The sequence below is a fragment of the Danio aesculapii genome, chromosome 20 (assembly GCF_903798145.1).
Source record: "Danio aesculapii chromosome 20, fDanAes4.1, whole genome shotgun sequence".
Lineage (NCBI taxonomy): Eukaryota > Metazoa > Chordata > Actinopteri > Cypriniformes > Danionidae > Danio > Danio aesculapii.
The window spans coordinates 38,393,137-38,409,944 of NC_079454.1; the positions used below are offsets into that span (position 1 = coordinate 38,393,137).

At 34.1% G+C, this 16,808-nt stretch overlaps 1 protein-coding gene and 1 non-coding gene across 14 annotated transcripts in view; one reads left to right on the forward strand and one right to left on the reverse strand.

Moving 5' to 3' along the window:
• The window catches only part of adgrg6 (adhesion G protein-coupled receptor G6), an 88,660-nt gene that overhangs the window by 64,591 nt on the left and 7,261 nt on the right, over positions 1 to 16,808 (forward strand). For 12 of the 13 annotated variants that reach the window (XM_056481059.1, XM_056481060.1, XM_056481062.1 and 9 more), the window contains 9 exons: positions 776 to 895; positions 1,563 to 1,608; positions 1,722 to 1,828; positions 4,525 to 4,652; positions 7,909 to 8,177; positions 8,297 to 8,399; positions 9,937 to 10,220; positions 11,705 to 11,806; positions 12,768 to 12,920. In XM_056481059.1, the coding sequence (XP_056337034.1) occupies positions 776 to 895; positions 1,563 to 1,608; positions 1,722 to 1,828; positions 4,525 to 4,652; positions 7,909 to 8,177; positions 8,297 to 8,399; positions 9,937 to 10,220; positions 11,705 to 11,806; positions 12,768 to 12,920 (1,312 nt within the window). Of the gene's footprint in view, positions 1 to 775; positions 896 to 1,562; positions 1,609 to 1,721; positions 1,829 to 4,524; positions 4,653 to 7,908; positions 8,178 to 8,296; positions 8,400 to 9,936; positions 10,221 to 11,704; positions 11,807 to 12,767; positions 12,921 to 15,573; positions 15,613 to 16,808 lie in introns of all 13 variants that reach the window. The other variant, XM_056481064.1, reaches the window with a different exon arrangement.
• On the reverse strand, positions 11,478 to 11,550 carry trnaf-gaa (transfer RNA phenylalanine (anticodon GAA)). Its single transcript has one exon. It is a non-coding gene; the product is annotated as a tRNA-Phe (tRNA).

Sequence of the window (16,808 nt, forward strand, 5' to 3'; positions counted from 1 at the left end):
TTAGATCCACTTTATTTGGTAAACAAAGAAAGTTTCTCATTTAATATATCTTCTAAAAGACGAGAAAATATTACTCTACAAACTCTGTTATAAATAAATCATATGAACATTTTAATATTAGTCAATAATTATACTGAAATTAATTTAAAACTGAATAAATATAAATTTACACACATTTACTCAAGTAAATAAACAGAATCAATGATGGGCTAAAAATCTGCGGAAATCTGCAGAATTCTGCACGCGCAGATTCCATGTGGTCATAGACATGACCTATGAAACTGACCAATCAATATGTGACTACATTGTAAAACCCACAAAGTCAACACACATTAACCAGGCCCTGATCTTATCAGTATCTGTCTTTGGAATCTGTAAGGGCCAAAAATTTGTTTTGCCATAAAAACAAATGCATATGATAATTTACGTTCCTTCAGCCCTTTTATTTAATAAAACGTATAAGGTCACTTCTGCTCGTCAAAAAAATATTAAGCAACTTTTTTCATCATCGATAGTACAAAAGAGGTTTCCCTCCTCCAGACTTTTGAATGGTGTAATATTAATTTGATTAACATATCTATTTCATTATATGTTCTTTACCCAAAAGCACCATTTTTAAAATTACTTACTGCTAACAAAAGTAATATAATCTGCCCACACTTACAGAAATGACAGATTTATACAACATAAAAAGATTGAGGAATCATTTTACATGTGTCTTACTCAACCTAAAACACAAGTAGGTTTGTCTTGACACTGTTTAATTTCTTTTTAGGATCATCAAAACAAAGGCATGACATTGAACAGCTATGTTGTGGCCAGCAGTGTTGGCAACTTCACCATCAAAAACCTGCAGGATCCTGTCAGGATAGAGATTGCACATTTGGAGTATAAGGTATTCATATTTTGTCAGCAAAGGTACAGAGTACAGATTCTTTATTGAGCTTGATGGTTCCATTATGATCCTTTAACACCAATAAAGCATCTTTACATTCCTCAAAATGTATTTTATAAATGAAAAAAATTTAAAGCATTTAAAAACTGTACAAAAAACCCTGTTTGGTCCATTCTGATACCTTTATTTCTAAGATTGTGCGCAGTTTTATCAATATTCAATACTTAGTAATATTCAAGTACTTAGTACAGCGAATTTAGTGCAATCATTACAGTGCCAAAAAGAAAAATAATTGGCATAAATCGTTGCACAGTAATTGACTGGTGAGTTTTCATATGCATAAGAATATAATTACACAAAATGTGAAATATGAATGAAGTATTGCTACAATACTACACAGTGATTGAATATGAAGAGAAAGTGTTTAATACGGTATTGCACAAAATATGGATGTGTTAAAGTGTCATGGTCTGTTAAAAAATTGCCTTTCAAAGTTTAAACTGAAGAGTTTTGACAGAAAGCAGTACATTTTAATTATAGTAAATACTCATTTTGTTTGACCTTCTCATCAATGAAACTTTAAAGCAGACATTTTCTTTAATAACTTTTGTAGCGTGGACAAATCATTTATTATATCTAACATATCTTAATGTATCTGTCTCTTCAGAAAGATCCGATGCCTCGTTGTGTGTTTTGGGATTTTGACCTCCAAAGTAAGAGAAAGAGAAATGATATGTTTAGTCACTCTGTAACATTAAAATAGTCCCATAGGACGCTGTGCATGCAGGCTTACAGTAATCATGTAATATCCATTGGTCTCCATTAGATTACTCAGGGGGCTGGAACAGTGACGGCTGCGAGGTCGGTCCGGACTCCAACAGCAACAGGACAGTCTGCTTGTGTAATCACCTCACACACTTTGGCATTCTAATGGTGAGATTTGTGGGATTGGCAGCAGAATGACCCAACAGTGGTTTCATGCATAAGCCAATATGACAGGCTGTAGCAATGCTAGTGTGTGTCTTACGGTATATGTCAACCACTTCTGAAACAGACAGGGCCAATACTTTGGGGCTTCACTATACAATTGTGTAGAACTGAAACTATCAAGACTTCTTACACTTATACATTATTTTCCGGGAAAAGGTTGCACTGGGCCAAATTTCAATAATGGGAATAAACAGATGTTAGACATAAACATGGATAAGTTCTACTGTGTAGGTCTACAATATGTCATATTTGATAATTTACTTCAGAAATAATGTAAAGTCATCTCTATAATAGATCTACACTCACCGGCCACTTTATTAGGTACACCTTACTAGTACCGGATTGGACCCACTTTTGCCTTCAGAACAGCCTTAATCTTTCATGACATAGAACTAACAGGGTACTGGAAATATTGCTCAGAGATTTTGGTCCATATTGACATGATAGCATCACGCAGTTGCTGCAGATTTGTCAGCTGTACATCCATGATGCGAATCTCAATCTCTATTGGATTGAGATCTGGTGACTGTGGTGGCCATTTGAGTACAGTGAACTCACTGTCATGTTCAATAAACCAGTCTGAGATGATTCATACTTGATGACATGGTGCCTAATCCTGCTGGAAGTAGCCATCAGAAGATGGGTACGCTGTGGTCATAAAGGGATTGACATGGTCAGCAACAATACTCAGGCTGGGGCGTTGACACGATGCTCAATTAGTACTAATAGGCCCAAAGTGTGCCAAGAAAATATCCCCCACACCATTACACCACCACCACCAGCCTGAACCGTTGATACAAGGCAGGATGTATAAATCCCTTCATGTTGTTGACCCCTAATTCTGACCCTACCATCTGAATGTTGGAGCACAAATCGAAACTCATCAGACCAGGCAAGGTTTTTCCAATCTTTTATTGTCCAATTTTGGTGAGCCTGTGCGAATTGTAGCCTCAGTTTTCTGTTCTTAGCTGACAGGAGTGCCGCCAGGTGTGGTCTTCTGCTGCTGTAACCCATTCGCCTCAAGGTTTCATAGATGCTGTTCATAGATGCTCTTCTGCATACCTTGGTTGTAATAAATGGTTATTTGAGTTACTGTTGCCTTTCTATCAGCTCGAACCAGTCTGGCCATTCTCCTCTGACCTCTGGCATCAAACTACCGCTCACTGGATATTTTCACTTTTCAGGACCATTCTCTGTAAACCCTAGAGATGGTTGTGCGTGAAAATTCCAGTAGATCAGCAGTTTCTAAAATACTCAGACCAGCCCGTCTGGCACCAAAAACCATGCCACGTTCAAAGTTACTTAAATCACCTTTCTTTCCCATTCTGATGCTCAGTTTGAACTGTAGCAGATTGTCTTGATCATGTCTACATGCCTAAATGCATCGAGTTGTTGCCATGTTATCGGCTAATTAGAAATTTGCATTAACAAGAAGTTGGACAGGTGTACCTAATAAAGTGGCCAGTAAGTGTATACAGTATGAGTAACAGCCAAAATTACCATGGCATTATATTATAGACATCAAGCAAAACTAAAAACAACAGCATGTGAACTGCGCTATACAGATAACACAAGTCTTTAATTCAGGAATCCAAATTTATGCATACATTGCGAATGTTTTGCATGTCTGATGTTGATTGCATTGTGAAAATTTGTTTCAACTAGTTTCAAAACAGGATTTCCCCTCGGAAAATGTTTATATTCTGGTAATGTTAAATGTGTACTTGTTTAATTTTGTGCTACTTTATATAGCAGTTGTGTGATTTATAATATAAGTCACTAATATTAATTTAATATATTAATACTAATATTATGTAATATCTTTTATATTCACAGGTAGTCATAATATAGCAGTTTTTTTTTTTTTGTTTTTATTTGGTTAGATGTACTATTAATGTCATTGTGCAAAATCTGTTTAGTGGGGAAATACTTTTTTTTTGTATCAACCAGATAGATGTTCATTATGCTGTTTTTACAATGCTGCTTCTGACATTTGTAAAATAATTGGATGGAAAGTATTCAATTGAGTCATACTGCTGTATTCATATATCAATGAAATCAAAGCTTCCATGATGAAAGAAGTTACTAACAGTAATAATAATGTAAAAATACATTTTATTTATAATGCGCTTTTGTAAAACCCAAAGCGCTAACAAGTGTTAACTATATGCTCATGTAAGGGATATGATAGTATCACCATTTTGCATAGATTTTCACCATATAAATTATTAGAGGACAAGATATTGTGATTTCAGATTAAACAGTTTTAAAATCTTACATGTTTGTCATCTTATAGTACATTTAAGTGTGCAAACATGGTCACAGAAATCAGAAAAACAGCATTGAAGTAATCCATAATTTGATAATTACTAACTTTAACAGAGACGCACGACTGCAGCAGCTTCATTTGAACAATTTTTTTTTCGAAAAAATACTTATAATATTATTTTACTAGTTCATCAAATGTAAAGTGTAGAGTGCTGACTTCACTTGAGCTGGCGTTATCAGCTTTTATCAAGGGATATCAAAACCCTACTGACTGACCAATGAGAATGAACTATGCAGAGAGTGTGTATTAAATACTACTAAAGCAGTCTGATAAATGGCATTATTAGATAACTCTTACTTTTGTGTTTTAGGACATGTCTAGTGCTGCTGGGCGGATAGATGAGAAGAACAACAAGATACTTACCTTCATTACCTACATCGGCTGTGGGATCTCAGCCATTTTTTCAGCGGCAACACTGCTTACGTACATCGCTTTTGAGTGAGTGTCTTTCAGCACTTTTCTGAGTAGAGCAGATAAAACCCGCCCTGTAGGGTTGCGGCACCCTAAGCGAGATCATGAAAATTGGGCCAGATTGTCTAAAAACAGTGGGGAGAGCCCAAAAAAGACAATTGTTCTTTTTTGAAGTGTATAAATGTGTATTATAGTAATTGTAAGGTATATTCAACATACAATACCTGTATGAAACTTTTGTGTCGTATTTGCACAAATAGTTTTGCGAGTAGTACTGCAATGTATTGTAAAATATTGCAAATGAGAGTGAATGTTGGAGACATTAAATTAAATAAATATACATGAATCACAATAAATAAATATTATATAAGTAGAATCTACATTAAATGAATACATTGCGCATGTATAGCCTACTATATATTTGGGTTGATTCATTTAAAATTTAAAATAGCATCAATGTGCATGGTTTACATTTGAAATTACAGATATATATTCTACACAATTAACTGTAAATCAGTTTAACAACTACAGTTGAAGTCAGAATTATTAGCCCCCCTTTGAATTTGTTTTTCTTTTTTAAATATTTCCCAAATTATGTTTAACAGAGCAAGGAAATTTTCACAGGATGTCTGATAAAAAAAAAATTCTGGAGTCTTATTTGTTTTATTTTGGCTAGAATAAAAGCAGTTTTTAATTTTTTTAAAAACATTTTAAGGTCAAAATGAATAGCCCCTTTAAGCTATTTTTTTCAATAGTAAAAAACAAACCATCGTAATACAATAACTTGCCTAAATACCCTAACCTGCCTAGTTGTCCTAATTAACCTAGTTAAGCCTTTAAATGTCACTTTAAGCAGTATAGAAGTGTCTTGGAAAATATCTAGTAGAATATTATTTAGTGTCATCATGGCAAAGATAAAATAAATCAGTTATTAGAAGTGAGTTATTAAAACTATTATGTTTATAAGTGTGCTGAATTTTGTTTTTCTCTCCGTTAAACAGAAATCGGGGAAAAAAATAAACAGGGGGGCTAATAATTCTAACTTCAACTGTATAATGAGGTGAGATCCTGTGACATGTCTGAGAAGCCAATTTAAGTTTAAATTCACCTCAAAAACCTATTTATTTTTCATATTTTGTGGCTTTTCTCTTCTGCAGTTTACTCCACCTGTCTTTCACAGGTTCACATCAAGTCACCTTTTAATGCATATTTAATAAAGGCGTCAGCACAGGGAGGGATTTAAGACACATCTGGGATTTAAGCAGTACTTGGCAAGATGTGAACTTGGGTATGCAAAAGTACCTCAGTGACAAGTGATGATGTTTCATGGGTATCCAAGAACAGATAAGAACACATACTGAGAAACGGTCATGATAAATAAGTTGAGGTAGGCATCCATGGGGCCCTTCATGAAGGGCAGTCCGTAACGACCACCCATATTGCCAGTTGGATGGGCCGCCACTGATTAGAATAACTTACTTTTACTAACCCACTAGGGAAAACAAAGTGTAGTCTTACTCAGGGCTTTCCAAGAATCACTATTCTGACACTGTTCAGTTCTGCTCACTCAAGATTCCCAGATTGTGCTTTCAGCAAACACCCTTACTCTTTAAGCCATACTAATTTACCATAAGAACACATTGTTGCTTTTTTATGGTCCTGATTTTTATAATGTAATAGTATACATGCAAAATACAACAAGCTCCAAATTTTGAAACAGTAATGTACATGGCAAACAGACCTTTATAATTGCAAACTCATTGTTTTCTTTGTCATAAATCTGTAACTGTAAATCTGGGTGTTCAATTACCTTAAAGAGAAAGATTTGTATTTCTGACTGGGTGTTCAATTACCTTAAAGAATTTTTAAAGTTAAATGAGGTTTTTATATTACAATGACCTTTTATGCCAAAAGGTCAAGCTATTTTTTATTTTCTCACTCAGGGCTTTCCAAGAATCACATTTCTGACACTCAGTTCAGTTCTGCTCGCTCACAATTCCTGGATTGTTTTTAGCATACACCCTTACTCTTTACCATAAAAATACCTTTTTGCTAGTTTTTCAATGGTCCTGATTTTTAAAAAATGTATTCTAACAAATGTATATTTCTATTCTGCAAGTATGAATGTGATAAAGAAAGAAGACTTTGAATTGTTATATTTTAAATAAATATTGTCCTTTTAAAAATATACTATCACAGAATCCTGATAAATAGCTAATTGAATAATAATACTAATAAAAATATAAACATTTAAAATGTGGATAGCACATTCGGCTCACAGCAAGAATGTCGCTGGTTCGAGTCTCCGCTTGGTCAGTTGGCATTTCTGTTTGCAGTTTGCATGTTCTCCCGGTGTTCACGTGGGTTTCCTCCGGGTGCTGCGGTTACCCCCACAGTCCAAAGACATGTGGTACAGGTGAATTGGGTATGCTAAAATTGACTATAGTGTGTGAGTGAATGAGTGTGTGTGGATGTTTCCTAGTGATGGGTTGTGGCTGGAAGGGCATCCGCTGCGTAAAACACATGCTGCATAAGTTGGCGGTTCATTCTGCTGTGACGACCCCAGATTAATAAAGGGACTAAGCCGAAAAGAAAATGAATGAATGAATGAACATTTAAAATTGTGTACATGCAAAATACGACAAGCCCCAAATTTTGGAACAATAATGTACATAGCAAACAGACCGTTAAAATTGCAAACTTAATGTTTTCTTCGTCATAAATCTGTAGCTGTAAATCTGGGTGTTTGTATTTCTGACTGGGTGTTCAATTACCTCAAAGAATTTCGAAAGTTAAATGAGGTTTTTATGTTTCAATGACCTCTGATGCCAAAAGGTCAAGCTATTTTTTATTTTCTTACTCAGGGCTTTACAAGAATCTCTGTTCTGACACTCTGTTCAGTTCTGCTTGCTCACGATTCCAGGATTGTGTTTTTAGCATACACCCTTACTCTTTAAACTATACTTATTTACCATTAAAACACATTGTTGCTATTTTTTATTGTCCATGTATTTCAAATGTATTGTAAAGTAATGTATATTTCTATTCTGCAAATATTCATGTGATAAAGAATGACAGTAAAAGCTTTGAATTGCTATATTTTAAATAAATGTTGTTCTTTTGAAAATCCGTTATCATCGAATCCTGCAAAACAAAATATTAAAGTTTAAAACAGTATACATGCAAAATACAACAAGCCCCAAACTTTGGAATAATAGTGTACCTGGAAAACACTCCAATATAATTTGCAAACCTCTTTGTTTTCTTTGACATAAATCTGTAGGAAGCTGCGGCGAGATTATCCCTCCAAGATCTTGATGAATCTCAGCACATCGTTGCTCTTCCTCAACATGGTGTTTCTTCTGGATGGCTGGTTAGCCTCTTATGAAATTAAGGAGCTGTGTGTGACCGTGGCTGTGTTTCTGCACTTTTTCCTTCTCACTTCCTTCACCTGGATGGGATTAGAGTCCATCCACATGTACATTGCCCTGGTCAAGGTCTTCAACACCTATATTCGGAGATACATTCTCAAGTTTTGCATTGTGGGATGGGGTAAATACCACACTAATATGTTTTGTTTATATATTTCTTGTTCTACGATTCAATTTGGTGAGCGATTTCTGTGAAGGAGTCACTGAACAAAGTAGTTACAAGATTTGGTTGTTTTTCAGGTGTCCCTGCGGCTATTGTTGGAATTGTGTTGGCTGTGAGCAAAGATTCATATGGGAAAAATTATTATGGAAAAGGAAAGGATGGACAGGGAACATCGGAATTGTAAGTATTGCTCATAAAGTTCAAACTGACCATTTGCAGAAAGTTAAATGCGACATGAACTGTGCTTTTGGTTTATTTTGTAGTGTTCTCTGAGGTTCAATTATGTAAAGTCTACATGATGACATCATAAAAATGTGGCCTTTTATTGGTGCTTTCTCAGTTATTTGCCAAGGCTTGAGATCTGAACAGAAAATTGATTAACATTGAAGATGTTGATCAATGATTGAAGTGTGGATGGAAATTATGCATCACGTAGTAACAAAGTAACAGACAAATAGCAGGGGCAGGTCAAAATCAGATAGGAAAATAAGACAAACAACACAAATAAAGTCCTACAGTGGCGATACCTACAGAAATAAATTGGCTGTTTCAAATGCCAGTAGCTGATCTGTAGGTGCTCTTTATAGTTAATTACAAACTTTGACAAAGTTAATTAGTATGAAACAAAAATATTAAATAATATTCCAGTCTACTGGTCTAAAACTCCTCAATTTTGTGAGATATCATGTTTTATATTGTGTATTGAAGAGTACAATTGCAAAAAAAAAAAACATAATTTATGTAAATGACTAAACGTGGAAATTTTGTAGTTTTCAGAAATCGTGATTTTACATTTGAGTATTGAAGATTTCAATTGCAAAAATGTCTTAAAGTAAGACTTTTAAGAGATAATGGCAGTTTTCACAATCAAGTGTGTACTTGATATAGTACTAATGTAGTTATCTCGTTATCTGCATTAAATGGTTATTAAAGTGAATTAAGAGATTATCTACAAAACAGGACTTTCTGTTTGAAATTTGTACAAAATCTATACTAAAATCAAAGAGAAAAACAAGTTTTATGAATAAAACTTACATTTTTTTATTCTTACAGTAGAGGTGATGAGGTGTTGAGAAGATGACTAAAAACTTGCTCAGAAAAAGGCTGTTGTTATCAATCATTGTTTACTTCATTAAGTCAGTTTAAGTTAAGTCATGGTGAAGAGATTGATCCTATAGGCCTATATAAAAAATATGAAAAATATGTGTAAAAATATTTTGTAGTAATTTCTAAATACAAAATACAGTATTTTATTTTGATATATTTGTGGCCGCTGTATTTTGTAGTTTTTTTTTTTTTTTTTGATGCACGTAAACTGAGGTATTTGGTATTTTGTTTCAAAATACATTTCAATGTATTTTTGCCCATTCCTACCTGTAATGCACTCCAACCTTCGCACATAAGGGAACAGTTAAGCTCAAATCAAGAGCGCCATCTAGGGGGCGGCCCAGCACCAGCAGTAGAAAACCAAGTTAATATCTTAATGATATCTTAATGATAGGCAGGTAATAAGACAGTAATTAATAGCATAAATTGTGACAAACTAAAACATGACCATGATGTCTTATGTCAAAAGGTCAAGCTGTTTTATATTTCACAGTTAATTACCACAACAAATTTGTAGTATTTTCAATTCTGAAATTTCCTTTGGAATGAAGTTTTACTGCATTGTTTAGTATTATCATTCTATTGGTATTTCTGATCTTTATTTCTGCAGTTGTTGGATTCTCAGCCCAGTGGTATTCTACGTGACGTGTGTGGCCTACTTCTCCATGATTTTCCTAATGAATGTTGCCATGTTCATTGTGGTAATGATCCAGATCTGTGGACGTAACGGCAAGCGCAGCAACCGAACACTACGAGAGGATATCTTACGTAACCTGCGCAGCGTGGTCAGCCTGACGTTCCTGTTGGGTATGACCTGGGGCTTTGCATTTTTCGCCTGGGGTCCAGTCAGTCTGGCCTTCATGTACCTCTTCACCATTTTCAACTCACTGCAGGGTTAGTACACTGTTTGCACACTATATTTCTTGTTAATAAAAAAACACCATGGAATCACTTTATGAGTTCACCCCATTTTAAAAACGAATATATATTTATCCATTTCCAGGATGGGTAATATTTGTAGAGCGTTTGAAATCTTCTTTTTTATTTTATTTAATAGTTAGAATAGTTAAGCTAAATATTGATTAAAAAATATTACAAACTACAAAATTCAACAAAAATGTATATATTTTTAGTTTCTCTTGATTTTTCCTATTTTCTATTTAATTTAATAGGTAATAGTCATGTGTGTGTGTGTGTGTGTGTATTTATTTTTTTGGAGTGGGATAAAACATAAAACAATGAAGTATTTTAAATGTTACTATTTTTACTGTGTGTTTTTAGCACTGAATACAATGCGGCTCAATCTTAGCCACAAAATAAAATCTGTACCCACATTTTTTACATAAAACAAATTAGTAAATGCTTACTGTTAAGTGAATCTATTCTAAAACATTCAAAAAAACATACATACATATATATATATATATATATATATATATATATATATATATATATATATATATATATATATATATATATATATATATATATATATATATATATATATATATATATATACATACAAACATGCATGCATACAGTGCACAGCATAAATGAGTACAGCCCATCAGTGATGTTAATATTTGTAGTGCATTTGTACAAAACAGATTCATTAAAAAGATATATTTATTAAAAGAACATTTTTATTACCAAACATCGTTAGGAATAGATATATAATACAAAAATCCAAGCTAAATATTGAAAATCAAAATAACAAAATCTAAGCTAAAATTTATATACTTTTAGTTTCTCTTAGTTTTCCTCTTTAAAATATTGCATTTAATAGCTTGTGTAATAGTATAATAATATTTTATATAATATTTATAATATATTTATTTATTGGTGTGATATAAAACAATGAAGTATTTTATTTATTAAATGTTTACTGTTTTTTTGCACTGAATACAATGTAGGTCAATTGTAATCACAAGATAAAATTTGTACCTACATTTTGAACATAATGCAAGTTAGTACTGTAAATGCATGCTGTTAAGAGTAAATCTATTCTAAGACAAATCTGTCATGTTGACTTCATGAAATTTTTGTTAATTTGATATTTAAAAGTATCCTTTTATAAAATGTCGTGTTTTCATATATGTAGATGCTTTTTACAACAAAATTTAGCTAGTCCTGTCACATTTAATAATAAATTGCCGAAACCCGGGATCGAACCAGGGACCTTTAGATCTTCAGTCTAACGCTCTCCCAACTGAGCTATTTCGGCCTGTAGGCGGTTGGGGTAAAAACGTGTAGTTCCACTAGAGGTCGCTTCGGAATTACAAGTAGACTTGTAAACGGTGTAGCATTAGAGCATTGAAAATAGCCTGTGGGTTTATGTTCATTGAAGATTAATAAGTTTTATTCGTTTGTTTCAACAGGATTATTCATATTTGTGTTCCACTGTGCCCTCAAAGAAAACGTACAGAAACAATGGAGGAGATATTTGTGCTGTGGAAAGTTACGTTTGGCAGATAATTCAGGTAAATCTAGTTGTTGTTGGGTTTTTCATTGATCTTAACTGATTGTATTGTATTACGATTTTTTTCTTGAATTTTGTCAACTAGCATATGTCAGAGAGCTGTTTAAAGAGATTGAGCACATTTCATGATGACCTTTTGTTAAATTAATTAGTTTAAATTAGCTATTTGAATGCAGGAACATTTCTATTCCAATGTTGTATTTGTGTATATGCATTTTTTCAACTTTGTTTTTATTGATTTTAATTATATTACAAAACCCAGCAAACAATACAGAATATTAACTTATAATATTTGAGAATGTGCTTTCCTACCCCAACATTTGTTAAACAGAAATAACATTTAAAATAAATTATTATTAATTAAATAAAATACAATACTATAAAACATTTAGATTGACCAATATGTGTGCATATATAATAATAATAATAATAATAATAATAATAATAATAATAATAATAATAAACATTATTATATTGAATTTTAATTACAGTCATCTTCCCAAAGACATGTTGGGTATATGCATTTAATATTATCATTGTTAAACTTGCAACCTTTCTTAGTGATTTCGTTTCTCATGTGTTTATTGTTTTAGGTGCTGAAATCCTCAGACATTTACTTGCGCTCAAAATGTGTTTCAGTAAAGCCCAGATTTGGAGACTTTCTTTTGCCCCAAGTATCACAGAATTACTGTTAATAAAATGTTGGACCAGAGGAGACTTAGCTGTACTTTCACATCCAATTAAACCAGAATAAAAAATTGTCAGCAGTGCTATTTATTGAATGCCAGTACCTCATAACTTTCCTTTTACAAAGTTATCTGTCCTGTATTCCAGATGATGGAATTGCAGTATTTTACCTAATATTCCTGGATTTTCTTGTGCCGTATCTTAATGCATGGGATACACCTGTGTGATAAAAGCTGGCTGGTAGTTCTAGATAACATTTAACCATTTTTTTGCAGACTGGAGTAAGACTGCCACTAATAATACAAAGAAAGTGAGTTCTGATAACCTGGGAAAGTCCCTCTCCTCCAGTTCCTTTGGCTCCACTACAGCCAACTGGACGTCCAAAGCCAAAGCCACACTAAATCCATTTGCCAGGCACAGTAATGCAGGTAAGCATAGATGTAATGATGTGGACTGTTTGGGTTAGATTATTCGGCTTTCATTAATCCTATGATGCATGAATTAGTCAATTTAAGAGAGAAACAAATGCTTTCATTAATTTAAAATGAGAATGTTTACTTTAAAATGAAATATTTTGCACATCACACATTAATATTTGATTTATGCAGTGTTGCCAGATATAGCAGACTTTTTCCAGCCCAAAAGCTGTTCAAAACCCACCCAATTGCTCAAAAAAATGCTCAAAATATGAATTAATATTTTATTTAGTTTTAATTTGTTTAAATTGAGTTTAACCTGGTTACTTTAGCTGTTATAATTTTTAACCACACAGCAACCAACACCAGCAGTCATAGCCCTACAACATAAGTGGATCACAACACAACGCTGACCCCCTCTCACCCACACTGCACTTTATGTTGTGTAGATTACACTACTACTATTAGAGTATGTTTTACTTTCTAAATGGGGTATAAATTCATCCATTTGGAATTTTAAATTCTTTTGAACATTGTTAGGTGCTGCTTGTCAATCAGACACCGCTTTTATGTATGTTCTTGCTGTCAATTGTGGGGAAAAAATTATTGATAAAAGTGTTATAATAAACCACTGTGTATTTAACTGCCCACGCGGTTTGCACTATGCACTGATCACTACTAACTGAATGGAATAGGAGCACACAGTTATGTTTTGTTAAAAAAGTTGCATATAAAAATTTTATGTTCAAAACTGCCCAAATTTTGTCATCCTGCCAATGCTATTTTTTACCCGCAAAATCAAATTCAAAATGGCCCAATTAGGCGGGACCCCCCCCCCCAATCTGGCAACACTGGATTTATATTTGATTTATTTCGTAAATATACACTTACTTATACATTTATTTGTAATTAAACATCGCATTCAGCAAAAATATACTCCTAACTGCTAACACAATTCACATTTTTGCTGTCATGAATAAAGAAAAGACACATTGCACAGAATTATTCAAAAGTTTGATTTGTTAAATTTTTTTATTCTTTTTGGATTAAAATAATGTTTATTCAGAAAGAATTAAACTTTATTACAATTTTTAGTAATAATAAGAAATATGTATTGAGAATGGTGCCTAGAAAAACATTACAAAACTAATATTGTATTATTTTTCATTCTGAACTAAGTTATGTTTAATAAGATTAATTTCAAAATATTGCTGTTTTAACTTTTAATTCAGATGTTTTCCTAGAAACCTTTTGTCTTACCGACCCCAAATTAGTACATATTAGTATATACACTCACCGGCCACTTTATTAGGTACATCTTACTAGTCCCGGGTTAGACCCACTTTTGCCTTCAGAACTGCCTTCGTGGCATAGATTCAACAAGGTACTGGAAATATTCCACAGAGATTTTGGTTCATATTGACCTGATAGCATCATGCAGTGACAGAGATTTATCAGCTGCACATTCATGATGCAAATCTCCAGTTTCATCACATCCCAAAGGTGCTCTATTGGATTGAGTTCTGGTGACTGTTGAGGCCATTTGAGTACAGTGAACTCATTTTCATGTTCAAGAAACCAGACTGAGATGATTTGCGCTTTATGACATGGCGTGTTATCCTGCTGGAAGTAGCCATCAGAAGATGGGTACAGTGTGGTTATAAAGGGATGGACATGGTCAGCAACAATACTCAGGTAGGCTGTGTCGTTGAAACGATGCTCAATTGATACTAATGGGCCCAAAGTATGGCTAGAAAATATCCCCCACACCATTACACCACCACCAGCAGCCTGAACCATTGATACAAGGCAGGATGGATCCATGCTTTCATGTAGATGATGCCAAATTCTGACCCTACTATCCGATTATCACAGCAGAAATCGAGACTCATCAGACCAGGCAACGTTTTTCAAATCTTCTATTGTCCAATTTTGGTGAGCCTGTGCGAATTGTAGCCTCAGTTTCCTGTTCTTAGCTGACAGGAGTGGCACCCGGTGTGGTCGTCTGCTGCTGTAGCCCATCTGCCTCAAGGTTCGATGTGGCATCAACAAGGCATTTATGCCCACATAACTGCGCTCACTGGACATTTTCTCTTTTTCGAACCATTCTCTGTAAACCTTAGGGATGGTTGTGTGTGAAAAAGTAGATCAGCAGTTTCTGAAATACTCAGACCAGCCCGTCTGGCACCAACAACCATGCCATGTTCAGAGTCACTTAAATCACCTTTCTTCCCTATTTTGATGCTTGGTTTGAACTGCAGCAGACCGTCTTAACCATGTCTACATGTCTAAAAGCATTGAGTTGCAGCCATGTGATTGGCTGATTAGAAATTTGCGTCAACGAGCAGTTAGACAGGTGTACCTAATAAAGTGGCCGGTGAGTGTATGAAGGACTACATATTTTATTTTTTCCATCGGTCATATGTACCAAACCTTGCTCGATAAAGGGTTAAAATTAAAACTTTTATTTGATTCCAGTAGTGCTTGAAAGCTTTCATTAGCATGCTCTCAGTAATACATTGCTTTTATGTGTAATGCTTGTCTATTTTTAGTAATGGTATTGCCCTTCATGCCTTGTGTGCTTTGCTATACTATGTTACTTGTTGTGTGACTGTACGCCTGGACTCAGTGGTGCTGTGTGTCTGTATTTATGTTTGTGGTATAGATAGTACCCTGCAATAATGCCATGGAGAGACTTCCTGAGGTAAAACCACACAAGCCAGCTTAAGTTTACACTGCTTTCCTCTATTCATGTGATCAGCTTCCCCTGTTGGGAGAGACTGAATTCAATCCAGCGGCCCTAGACTTAATACCTAGTCTAACTCCTAACACATGAATGCTTTTTTGACCCCCTAAAAATTAATTAGGTGTCTGTTGTGATGGAATAGTTGCCCGTTGGATTGAATCCAAGCTGTGGAGTGACATTCAAGAACAAGAAAACACACTGCTGCTGGTTATCACTGTCAGAACTATCTGCTTGTTCAAGGATTAGTTCACTCAAAAATAAAAACTGAACTGTTAATTACTCACCCAAACCCCTCAAACTTTTGTTTATCTTTCGGACACAAATTAAGGTATTTTAAGTGAAATCCAAGAGCTCCATAGACTGCAACAAAATACTAAAAAAATCCTTAAAAACAAACCATATGCCTTAAGTTGTTCAATTAGAATATTATGAAGTTGAAATAGTACTTTTGTGCACTCATAAAACAAATGCAACGACTTTATTCAACAGTTTCTTTTGTTTTCATGAGAGCGCAGTTCTCTATGCATGTCACACTGTTGACATATTAGCTTGGATGCTGTGTTTCAAACAAGAAGTCATGTGCGGGTGATACAGGGAGTGCTCCTCGCTCTTGTAAATGCGCTCCCTATACTGACACTAAAGAGAAGAGGCTGTTGAATAAAGGCGTTATTTTTGTTTTATGTGCATACAAAATTATTCTTGTATAGCCTCATAATATTACTATTGAAAGACATGGTCTATTTTGACAATTGCTGTGTCTCAATTCACTTATACTACATCCTAAAAGTATATTTTGTGAAGCATATGCAAGGTTGGGACACCCTGCTACCTCATTAACCAGTGTTGGGGAACGTTACTTAGTAATGTATTCTGATATTGAGTTACTCCCAAAAAAGTAACTACAGTTGCATTACTTAGTTACTTTTTATGGTAAGTAATGTGTTATGTTACTTTTGAGTTATTTTTTCATACCTGCCTGAGGCTTGATCTCTTTCAGAACTTGCAGGGTATTTTTCTTTCTTTTTTTAAATAGAGGAGCTCTGCAGTGTATAACCTACACCTTCATTTACCTTAAAAAAACGAATGAAAAAATAATTAAAAAACGTTACCTTCTGAAAACTTCCTGACACTATACATCCCGTATATACAGATTA